Source organism: Artemia franciscana, unplaced genomic scaffold (assembly GCF_032884065.1).
Source record: "Artemia franciscana unplaced genomic scaffold, ASM3288406v1 PGA_scaffold_73, whole genome shotgun sequence".
In the NCBI taxonomy this organism is placed as follows: domain Eukaryota; kingdom Metazoa; phylum Arthropoda; class Branchiopoda; order Anostraca; family Artemiidae; genus Artemia; species Artemia franciscana.
In genome coordinates, this window is record NW_027062708.1 from 863,074 (window position 1) to 875,911 (window position 12,838).

The 12,838-nt window shown below is 34.8% G+C and overlaps 1 protein-coding gene across 1 annotated transcript in view; it reads left to right on the forward strand.

Annotated features, from left to right (window-relative positions):
- Window positions 1–12,838, forward strand: part of LOC136042161 (hatching enzyme 1.2-like) — a 108,578-nt gene that overhangs the window by 74,090 nt on the left and 21,650 nt on the right. The window contains exon 6 of the mRNA XM_065727088.1: window positions 4,280–4,476. Coding sequence (XP_065583160.1) covers window positions 4,280–4,476 — 197 coding nt within the window. The remainder of the gene's footprint in view (window positions 1–4,279; window positions 4,477–12,838) is intronic.

A 12,838-nucleotide genomic window follows, 5' to 3' on the forward strand; every position in this document is an offset into this window, starting at 1 on the left:
TAAATTATCCTTGGATATTAAGAACTTCTGCAACAAAACTACTTTTCATAGAAAATTTTGACTAAATAATCAAATTCTTTCCAAAATTTTACTTACAATCCAATGTTTAAATTCTCAAGGAGAAAACTGAAAAAATGGCAAGCTACCAACCAATTTACGAGTAATTGTACATACACTTTAACAGCAATAAATAGCTTTCAATTTCCCTTCTAATGAACATCTGGAATTATCCAGGGGGGATATTGGTGGGAATTTTCTGTGGGGGGATTTTTCAGGGGGGGGGTAGAACGTCAGGAGGTCGGTAATATGCCTAGACACCTAAAATACAGACATTGCTAATTAAAAAAAAATTCAAAGAAAAAAGATAAAACAATATTTTAACCATTAATGTTATTGTCAATTGTCATTGTCACGGCAGTACACCCTTTAGACACAATCTAATGTTCAGTTTGTCACTGTTCTTTTTTGTTACCATTTACTATTTAGATTGTCACTGTTGCCAGAACAGCAGGTTATGCCAAGCCAAAACACAGACAGTGCTAATTCCAAAATATGCATAATTTTTTATCTTTGATGTGAACGTTAGTTTTTATTGTCATAACTGCCAACCCTTTGAACATTGTCGAATGTTCAGACTGTCACTAGTCAGTGATATCTCTATTTATATTCAGATGCTCATTATTGCTAAAGAAGAAGGCTGGGCCAAGCTCAAATACAGATAGAGCCAATAGTACGATCTGTCAATAAAAACGAACAATACAAAATCAATACAAAATGTTTTAACCTTTGACAAGAAGGTCAGTTTTCATTTTTCAAGGCTGTCAACCCTTTGAACATTTAGTTTTAATGAATCACTGACAGTTTGATAAGCAAATGAAATATTGTTTTTTGCTAAGAAGAAATATTTGAGCTTTGAAGCATTACAGATCGATTAAAATAATGGGAGTGGCTACATTCATGCAGTTCATATCTGAGCATCTTTTTTCATGTCTTAAAAAACTGTTTGCAAAGTCAAATACATGAAAATCGTGCAAATTGTAAAACACTGTCCTAAATAAGGATTTCCACTATTTTGTATCATGACTACTCTTTCCCCATTTTTTCAAATACCACGAAACTAGCTCTGAAAGCACCTCTCCAGTTTTGAGATCTCTGATGGAAACTGGATATCCTCTAGAGTGAAACGAGAGGCTCCCGTAACTAAAATTTACCTATTTTGTCTGATATTTTGCCTTTTAGATATGGGAAGTAGGGGCTTCGTTCCCTGAAACAAAAAGTTAATCTTGAGACTTAAGGAAGCAGCTTAATTGGTGATTATCGTGAGCAACATTTACAAGGTTGCCACCTGCAGCAAGAAAGTGCAGTTTTAGCATTATTAGAGTCAATTTTTTGATTGTAGCTCCGAAAATTGCTGTGTAGCACCTAAATTTTGGGCAATTGTAGTACTTTAGAAGCTGACCGCGGTGGTAACCCTGAAAACCGTATTTATTTTTGCCCGATTCAGCGAGCAACTTTAATATCATCGGGCAATCGAGTCGTTACATCAAGACTTAGACCAACATCCTCTCCGGGGCATATCGTCATTGTACGGTCCATTACAAGTTAAAAGATCTATATTAGATTGCACATCCCAAATTGACTTCTTAGTTAATTAGGAGTATCTCAGAAAATTCACTATTGGCTTGTAACCTTGCGATTGTCCCTCAATAGTAATCCAAATCAGTTTAATGAGTTTATCAGTCGGTATTTAAGGTCTTAGCAATAAATTTTTATAATTTATTTCTCTGAAAGTTAGAATCCTCTTGAAGAAAACCCGTTGATCAATCATTCTTTCTTTAAAGATTTAAATCCCTGCACATGCAATAACTGGTCGGGTTCTCTTCTAATATCACAGTTGTGTTCTCGCATAAAACAGTCATTTTCAATTTCGTATCAATTCAAAATAATATCTATCTCTGAGCTGTAAGCTTTTAAGTTTTTGTTATCTGGTGATGGTAATTTTCAAAAGATTTCAAGTGAACAAGGATTCTTAGCCTAATCTCTTAACTTCAGTACAGTCTGTACATTAGTTCAACTAGTTTCATCGTTTTTTATTTGATTCTCAGAATATTTAGAAGTTTTTGTTTCTTTTTACAAAAGAAACTATATCCCCTTTTCTATTAAATAGCTGGAAGGTGGAGCTTATGATATGCTTGTTAAGAATTATTGAAAAACCTGAAAAAAAACAACTAAAACTAAAAAGAACTTTTTAGTTTCTCAGCACTCTCGTGAAATTGGCTGCTGTAATTTAAAAGGCTTTAAGGAACATTTTTTTTAAGTTACATTTGAATCCCATTCCCCTCAAGAAAAGCCAGTTGGTTCAGTCGACTTTATTGATTCGTTCAATCCATTTTATTATACCTTATTTGGTGCCAAAAATACTTACAACTTTCTCTTTGTTGCATAATGTGCTTTTCTACCAAAACTGAAATCATGCTATTGCTGGAACTAGCAAAGGTTGGCCGTACTCGTATCGTTCAAATCCTAGCATTTTATCACATAAAATTTTTCCTCAAACATTATTTGTTTATTTATATTTATCTGTTATTTATTTATATTTATTACAAGATTACTCATAATCTTGTACTTCGTAATTTAGTACTTATATACTCGTGTTATATTATATTTATTTATTTTGTTTAATTTATTTTCATCATTTGTTGGCTTCTCTATAATTCAACACATTCGAAGGCTTGCTGACGACCTTCCAGGTCTAAAAAGTGGAAAATTACGGGTAACGAAAGTTACTCTGACATACAGCGAGTTGAGTGAGCCTTAAACTGCTAGTTAACTTCAAGGGTTTTACCCTCCGTAATTGATGCTGCTTTCATCGTTTAACCCTCAAATTCTAGTTCATCTAGTTCAGAGTTTTCGTATTTCATCACTGGGTAGAATCATCGCGTAGTAACTTAGGGACATTGGGATTTCACTCAGAGTTTTGGTGATTTCACTCTTGAGCTTTTTGAAAATTTTGCTAGAGTCAAAGACAATTGTCTTTATGATTAAGAAACAAACTCCGACTTTCGTATTTAGACAAATCTACAGGTATAATTATAGTTTGCTTGACTCAAGGCAACTATTGTAGTCCAGGTTCTACTGCCTTCCTCTACTCTAAGTAGAGTTCTTCTCCAATTGCTTAAATTCTCTGATTAGAACATTCTCTGTGGGGTCATTAGCAGCTAACTGACCTGTACTATGGTATCGTATCAATCTACTTTTTTGTATGTATTTATGAGCGCTGAAATTCTTGTATTGAGTTTTTGGGAGTAGAAGTGTATTAGGAAATAATCCAACTTAAATTTTATTATTATGTATTCATATTATATCTTATTACTTGAAAGTGTTTATAGCTTAGAATCATGCGCATTTTTGCTGTTTTGATTCTATTACATTATACTGGTCAACGTGGTATCTTTTCAAATGGCGCTGCCCAAGGGGAAAAAATTTTCGTCCGAGATCTCAATAACTAGGTCATTTTTGATTTTCAAAAGGTTTAAAGTACCAAGAAGAGTGAAAATTAAATCTGATTTTTTAAATTAATACAGCGAAAACTTACGCAACCACATATATCTTAAAATCCTAGGAAAAATCGGGATACCCATTTTTAAGGAAATACACCTCTATATACAGTTATAAAGTTTTGATAGTAGTAGGCTTAAAAAAAAGGGAAAAGAACCAGCAAAAATAAGAACTAAAAATATAACCTACAAAAAACTCTAGAAAGTGTGGCTTACCTTTGAAGGTGTAGCTTTCTTTGGGAATTAGCAGATTGTTAATATTTGGATACAGGCAAAAAGCTTTGTCAAATTTAGGTAAATTATTTTTGCTTAGTTATTTTCGTGGCTTAGCGCGGCAACATGGCAAACAGCGTAGTTAAATTTAAGTAAATTGTTTTTGCTTATTTATGTTCGTGGCTTAGCGTGGCAACATTGACGAAAATGTGGCACTTGCCTAAGCTTTAGTGTTGTAAAACACCCGGAAGTTTTAGAAAACCATGGTTTTCAACTATGGACAAACTTAATATTTGTTCATGGGGTTAAAAATTTGTTATTTATAAAACACTAAATAAAATATTATAAAAACTTTACAATAAAATGTTTTATTTTGATGTTCTTGGTACTTTAAGAAATATAGACATAAATGCAACGTCCATTTGTATGTTACAGTGATAAGACCCAAAACCCTTTAATGAGCTTTTATGTTTCTTATTTGCAATTTATTTTACTGTTTACTTTTTCAGATGTTGGTCATTTATTGGTCGCCTTGGAGGTCAGCAAGTACTTTCCTTACAACAGCCAGATAAAACAGGCCCCAAATGTTTAGGAGGTCCGGGAAAACCTATGCACGAAATTATGCACGCATTAGGGATATTTCACGAGCAGTCGAGAGCAGATAGAGACGCTTTTGTCAAATTTAATGAAGAAAATGCAATACAAGGTATACCTAAAAGTATATGGACTAGTGCTTTTTCGCTGTCACGCGAGAAGGTCGTACCAGACATTTTCACAAATCTCACATAATTGCTGAAAAACATTTTATAATCTGTTCTGGAAAGAGGATCGAAGCTTGACTAAACATTTGTTGTTTTGTTAGTCCTCTCTTCAAGAACAGCTACCCGAATAATTTCTTGGGAATTCTCTCAGGAATTTGAATATATGAAACAAGGCCTTTACGCATGACGGTGACGATTTTTGCACTACCTTTGTGCTCAGAGAATATTCTAATGACATTCATTCTGCTACGTATAAAGAGAAAACAAAGTATAATAGGCATACAGCCAGTTTATTTCTTATTCATTTACTAGCTGTTGGGGTGGCGATTCGCGCCATCCCAACACCTAGTTGGTGGGGGCGCTTCGCCCCCCCCCCCCCAAGTCCCCCCGCGCGTGTAAGTCGTTACGCGCCATATTAGTTACACGCCATTGTAGTTGTGTCCCTATGTCCCACCTGTGAATATAGATATATATATATATATATATATATATATATATATATATATATATATATATATATATATATATATATATATATATATATATATATATATATATATATACTAGCTGTTGGGGTGACGCTTCGCGCCACCCCAACACCTAGTTGGTGGGGGCGCTTCGCGCCCCCCCCAAGCCCCCCCGCGCGCGTAAGTCGTTACGCGCCATAATAGTTACGCGCCATTGTAGTTGTGTCCCTATGTCCCACCTGTGAATATAGATATATATATATATATATGGTTTTAACTACGTAAAACTTGCGAATATACAACATTCTTTGCTGTCCCATTGTCTTTGCATATAAATAGATTGTCAGGTTATCCCCCTGTTTCCCCCGGTGTCCCCGTTGTAGTTGTGTCCCTGTGTCCCGGTCGTCATTTATATTCCCTGTGTCCCGGGTCCCGGTCATCATTTGTATCCCGGTGTCCCGGTCTGTATATACATTCGTTTTTTAGTTTTGTTTTTCTCCTTTATTTTTTTCCTTTTTTTTTCTTTTTTAGCTTATTTAGATTTTTTAGTTTTTTTTATTAGTTTTTAGTTTTTATTTCTTTTTAGTTTTTTTGTCCCGGTCGTCATTTATATCCCCCTGTTTCCCCCGGTGTCCCCGTTGTAGTTGTGTCCCTGTGTCCCGGTCGTTATTTATTTTTTAGTTTTTTACCTTTTTTTAGTTTTTTTAGTTTTTTAGCTTTTTTATTTTTTTTATTAGTTTTTAGTTTTTTTGTAGTTTTTGCCTTTTTTTAGTTTTTTTAGTTTTTTAGCTTTTTTATTAGTTTTTAGTTTTTTTTGTAGTTTTTGCCTTTTTTTAGTTTTTTTAGTTTTTTAGCTTTTTTATTTTTTTTATTAGTTTTTAGTTTTTTTTTGTAGTTTTTGCCTTTTTTTAGTTTTTTCAGTTTTGACGTCACCTGATCCAGTTTTTTCAGGTGACGTCACCTGATCCACGATCCACAGATCCACAGACAACTTATTTTTATATATATAGATAGTTTTTTTTTTTACTTATGTCCTGGTCGTCATTTATACTCCCTGTGTCCCGGTGCTTTGTTGATTGCTAATCGAACATTCCTTTTGTCCTGGTCGCTTTCTCTTTGAGTGTCGTCATTTATTAGTTTTTTCCTTTTTTTTTTAGTTTTTTATTGGTTTTTACCTTTATTTTAGCTTATTTTTCAGTTTTTTCCTTTTTTTTAGTTTTTTTTTATTTTTTATTTTTTTTAGTTTTTTACCTTTTTTTAGTTTTTTTAGTTTTTTTAGTTTTTTAGCTTTTTTACTTTTTTTATTAGTTTTTAGTTTTTTTTTGTAGTTTTTGCCTTTTTTTAGTTTTTTCAGTTTTTTTTTTAGTTTTTTATTGGTTTTTACCTTTATAGTTTTTTTAGTTTTTTAGCTTTTTTATTTTTTTTATTAGTTTTTAGTTTTTTTTTGTAGTTTTTGCCTTTTTTTAGTTTTTTCAGTTTTGACGTCACCTAATCCAGTTTTTTCAGGTGACGTCACCTGACACATCCATCCATCCATCCACAGACAGACAACTTATTTTTATATATATAGAAGATATATATATATATATATATATATATATATATATATATATATATATATATATATATATATATATATATATATATATATATATATATATATATATATATATATATATGTTTTTAACTACATAAAACTTGCGAATATACAACATTCTTTGCTGTCCCATTGTCTGTGCATATAAATAGATTGTCAGGTTTACCGACTCTTGAACATGCAACATATAATGGTCCATGGGAAAACAATCCGTATTCAGATCTATACCTCATGATTCTAATGATTGCCCTTGAGCTTTGTTGATGGTGATTGCTAATCGACGATTCCCTGTGTCGCCGTCGTCATTTATATATCCCCCTGTGCCCCTCGGCGTCCCCGTTGTAGTTGTGTCCCCGTGTCCCGGTCGTCATTTATATTCCAAGTGTCCCGGTCGTCATTTGTGTCCCGGTGTCCCAGTCTGTGATTTCTCTTTGAGGGTCCCGGGCGTCATTTATATTCCTTGTGTCCCCGGTGTCCCGGTCGTCATTTGTGTCCCGGTGCCCCGGTCTGTGTATACATTCGTTTTTGAATTGGTCTTTTTTTAGGTTTTAGTTTTTTACCTTTTTTTTAGTTTTTTTAGTTATACCTCATGATTCTAATGATTGCCCTTGAGCTTTGTTGATGGTGATTGCTAATCGAACATTCCCTGTGTCCCCGTCGTCATTTATATATCCCCCTGTGCCCCCGGCGTCCCCGTTGTAGTTGTGTCCCTGTGTCCCGGTCGTCATTTATATTCCCTGTGTCCCGGTCGTCATTTGTATCCCGGTGTCCCCGTCTGTATATACATTCGTTTTTGAAATGGTATATGATGTAATAAATTTTTGTATTTTTCTCCTTTTTTTCTTTTTAGTCTTTTTTGGTTTTTACTTTTTTTTTTAGTTTTTTTATTTTTTTTCTTTTTTCTTTTTAGTTTTTTTCCTTTTTTTATTTTTTTTTTCTTTTTTAATTTTTTTAGTTTTTTAGCTTTTTTAGTTTTTTTATTAGTTTTTAGTTTTTTTTCTTTTTAGTTTTTTTGTAGTTTTTACCTTTTTTTTAGTTTTTTTGTTTTTTTTACTTATGTTCTTGTCGTCATTTGTGTCCCGGTGCTTTGTTGATGGTGATTGCTAATCGAACATTCCTTGTGTCCCGGTCGCTTTCTCTTTGAGTGTCCCGGTCGTCATTTATATTCACTATGTGCCGGTGTCCCGGTCGTCATTTGTGTCCCGATGTCACGGTCTGTAATTTCGTCAGTCGAAAACATGACGTCAGTCGACACACAAACATGACGTCACCCGACAGACCCACACACACACAGACAACTTATTTTTATATATATAGATTTATGGCAGGACAGACCCATGTACTCTGGGTCGAGGCCTAGGCCTCAAATGCCCATTGCCTTAAGCTCGACACCCAAACAAAAAACTAAAACAAACTTTGCATTTACCCCTCTTTGCATTTACTTTTTCAGCTGTATGACTCTTTCTTCCACCACCATGTCCTCCAGCTTAACATTCAATGCATGGAAAATTTAGTCGGTATCTACTTTTAACTATATATTCTTCTACCCGACATCTTCTTTCTTCCCCGATTATTCTCAACTGCTGGCATAGAGAGGCATCCACCTTCTCCGTTCCGGAAAGGTGCTCTCCAAAATTTCCAATTTCTTGTTATGGCCTTAGTGACCGTTCTTAGGTCCAATCTTCTTAGCCATGGTATATGCATATTCAGTGCGTGGTTAAACTTCGGAGGTACTTCTTTTCTTTTATTGCATCTCACCTTTCTAGGCCAATTTTATTCCATGCTTCATTGTCGCTTTCCAGCAGTTCTAAAATATGGGTATGAAAGGTTCTGCTGTTTTACAACTTAGTTAGACTTAGACCCTCCTATGCCTGGCTGCGCATTGGGCAAAATTCAAAATATTGATTGGATGATAAATAGAGTGTCATCAATTCAAGAAACGCCCCTCCCCTCCCCCCTTCCACTGACACAACAACTGAATTACAATAACTTTTTGAAGTATGAGAGTACTCTAACGTAGGATGAGCAATCTTCTTTGTTCCTTTGATTCTTTGTCAACAGTATGTGTGGTAGTATGTTTTTCAGGATGGAATGCTTATGGTTTTAAGTGTTAGTTGTTATAATAATGTGGAAAGACAAATTGAAGGAGGTATAGCTAGAAGAGAAAGATACGACAGGGCACGAAATGAAATGTTATAAGGAATCGAAGGGTGAGTCAGGAATCAGAGGTAATACATAAGTAGCAAATCGCATGTAATAATACATAATCAGAGGTAATAATACATAAGTAGAAATCACATGTGAAGTAAAAAATTACAGAATATAACTATTTGAGTAACTCCACGGACGGAATGGCCGAGTCTCTATGAAAGTGATCAGGTATAGTAGTCAAAAACTTCCCCTTTGAGTGAAACCAGTTTATTATGCCTTAAGGGAAACTCTTGGGCCATGTTTTTGAACATACCTATGATGAAAGCACAAAAACTGATAATGGACAAGATCTTCGACCCACAAATCAAATTTTAGCCGAAAAGATGAAATGGGTTGTAGATTGACTTCTGAAGATTGGTCACACTACCGCAGAAGACTTGAAGCCAGAAATTGGGCGAATAGTTGATGAATGTGAGCTTTTAATCTAATAACTACTGGTGTCAAGTTGTGATGAACAGAATGTTAACAAACAGATTTCTTGGCTAGTCAGGATTGACAACCATAAATTGAGAAATGGCAAGCTTCTCTTTGGTGTTGCCGTCTGCAGGACGTATTTAGTACACAACGCTTTTCGGAAAGGTATGCAGGAGACTGGCCGAAAATGCATTGATCGGGTTGCCGATCAATGCAACCGAAGTAAGAGTACTATTTCTTCCTTCCCAAAGGCTTTCTGAAACCGAGTTTCGGTCTGAGACGGTCCCAAGAGGGGCCCCCTGTTTTTAATGAAAATAGGTTTCAAGTCCTTAGTTTTGGGCCTTTGAACCCGGTTCAGTCCTGGTATAGAGAAACCATCTCCACTAGACAATGGAAATGGGTTCAATAGCTGTGTAATATTTTAGGATTTAAAAACAGGTACTTAGCCTATATCATCCCTCCTCACCCCCCAAACTTTCAAGACAGCTTCGACTTTACTCGTAGTTTCTTGTATCTCAATCATCTTTTTATACATTTTTCCTCGCCTTACTTTAAGATGAATTCAAATTTTTTCATTTCATTTACCCTTTTTTTCAGAAATATTTAAGGTAATTCTTCCCTTTTTAACAAAAATTGTGTAAATTTTCCGTATTAGGAGGGGCGCAGACAGGTCCTATTAGTCCTCTCCGAATGGTTTCTTGTTATCATATAGCATTTCCCTTACTGCTATAATACTATAGGAAACTTCCATCCCTATAGGCAAGATAATGGCTAAGTATCGTTTTGCTGATGGCAAAGCCTTTGACAACACATCAGCATTGATTCACTAAATAGGCCAAAGAAATTTAGGGAAGGCTCATTTGATAAAACATTAACAGTACTAGTGCCTTTTGACGAGTTGAAATAAGTCATCCTGTAAACACTTGCTGTTTCCACGTCCTGAGTGCCTCCGGGTGTTCAGAGTCCAACATGGCAAAAGATAAAAGTTCCAAGATAGCGATTAGAAAAAAAAACTGTCAATAACTAAAAAAAAAAGTGTTTCCAGGCGTGACATAGAGCACGTACCCAGAATTTTCCAAGGGAGGGGATTCAATTATTTTGTTTAGTCACACTGCTAGTAACAATGATGCCATACCACTATTCACTTTGGTAATAATGCCACTTTAACATTAGCAACAATGATGCCATACAGTAAAATCTTTTTACATCTAAAGTTCAGGTGTGAATCCATGTAAAAGTACCGATTTTTTTTATTTCTCATTAAAGTAATCCACCAGATTATTTGGATGATGTAGATCGTCATCCAATCCTCAGTTTTAATAATAAGCCGTTTGTTTGCAAAACCTCGATTTTACTCTGCGCTTATAAACCGTTCTTTGAAACGCCATGCAACCGTCGTTCAACCACCATTCATTGAACAACGAACTGAGTCTGGTACTCCGTTTCACTATTTTAGCTCTAATTTTGAGCGCCAAGTTTTAAAATCAAACAACATGAAAGAAGCCATGACCTTCTGATTCGAGAAAAAAAAGCACTGAATAACTGCTTTATTCTAAAGATACCTTTGGACCAGGAGATAAATTGTATCCAGACTGACTTTTCTTGTCTCTAATTCACTAGCAGCAGGTGCAAAACATAACATCGAGGCTCCTGATGTGAAATCGTCTGCTGCAGCTTCCACCAGGAGTTTATTGTCAGCCACTTTCCTCCTCTTGCAACTCTCTAATCCTTGTCTAGTAAGACCCTTTCCATTTTGGCCTCCACCTGGATGAGGAACACTTATAAAGTGTTTTTCCAATGCAGGGCGACTTTGTTAAACAGCGAAATAAAACGCAACATAACAGTAAAATCGAACATATTTTAGTTGAACTACGAACGCCAATCGGCGGGGACGAACGCAGCCAGTAACAAATTTTCTTGGATTTACGTGAATCCCCCCCCCCCAAAAAAAAATTGAGTTCTCTCAGCTCTTCTGGAAGACTAACCTAAACAAAATTAATTTGTATTTCGCGTTATTGATGATGTATTTACGAACGGTAATTTCAGTATTCGGGAGAGCCCAACTTTCATTGTGGATAATTCAGGGAAGCTACATTAAATTCTGGTATAGTGAAAATATTGATCTTAGGCATTTTAAACAGCTACAGTAAATTCTGGTATAGTGAAAATATTGATCTTAGCCATTTTAAACAAGCAGTTTTTGGTTAATTCTTAATCCTGGGGATTACTTCTAAAGAAGTTTGTAAAGGAGAATACTTGTTGAAGGATCAAAGCTTTTCATCACTTTAACATCGTACTTTCAACACTAAAAATTACATTCCATTATACTTCTTGTTCGTACATAGGTCTCTGTGATTAAGACCCATGATTAAGATTGAGGTTACAAGGTCAGAGACCAGAGAAAGTTATCAAAGCTCATCAGGGAAAAGTTCAATGCACAGACTTCAATAAGAAGAGAACAGGGCCAAAATCAAAGATTTTCTTTTGTTTTCGTTTTTTGGGAGGGGGATGGATGTTACGATAGGATTCTTTGTTACGGGGTACCAAATCATGAAACAGAGGAAGTTAGACGGTCTCAATTAAGCGTTTTAACCCGCATTTTACGACCAATTAAATTAGTTTTTTGTGGGGGGGGGGGGGTTAAACCAGGTTATCCTCTTTTTTCCTGAATACAGCCTTATCATTCAAATTATGATTTTGTGTATAAACTATGAAGAACACAGACAAGTTGTTTTCTGGGCTTATATATCCAGGTTGTTAACTGGACAAAAAAATTTAACTGAGAAAAATATCGAAGATTTCAATTGGTCGAAAGATTTTGGAAAAGTAATTTAGTTGTGTATTCAAACAGAATAAAGAGAACCGGAAAATCGACAAAAACTTGTCAACTATATATTTCCGGTGATGAAACATGAGAGAAGTTTCTACAACAGCATTTACTTTCTTTCTTTGGCAAGCGTTTTTTCTTCATTTTTTTTTTTTTTTTTTTTTTTTTTTAAGAAACTGGTGGTGATGAGAAAAAAAACGTAACAATTTACCTGAACCTTTGTGCTCTAAAAGCTATGCTGTTTGTTTTTTGTTGTTTTTTTTTTGGGGGGGGGGGGGGGTATTGATTAATCTAACATATATTTTATTCAAAAAAATAAGTACGGGTATTTGTATTAATTTTTTATTTGAAATGGAATCAATTTCGTAGAATTTCTATTATTTAAATTTAACGGTTTCTATTTGTGGATTTCAAACACACAATTTTAAGGCAACATTAATTGTATCTAGTTGAAGTGTAGAATATACTAAAAAAGGGCCTACAATCCATGAGGGAGGGGCAAGATTTTTTTAGATTGAAGATACAAACCAAATGTATTTTTCAAAATCAAAAGTCTTTTCAATCAAAATCCAAAAAAAAAGGAATTTCACTGCCCCCCTCTTCAGGTCCTTGCTCTTCACACTAAAGTTTTTAGTACTTTATAAAACTTCTTATTTGAATTCAACGGACAATGTGTTTCAGCACTCTTTTTAAAACAATAAAAAAGTTTTGCGAAAAACTTTTGTTGAGGAAGGGACAATCACTTTCATGGGAATAATTTCTGTTCGTTTTAAGCTTTAATGTCGCTCCTT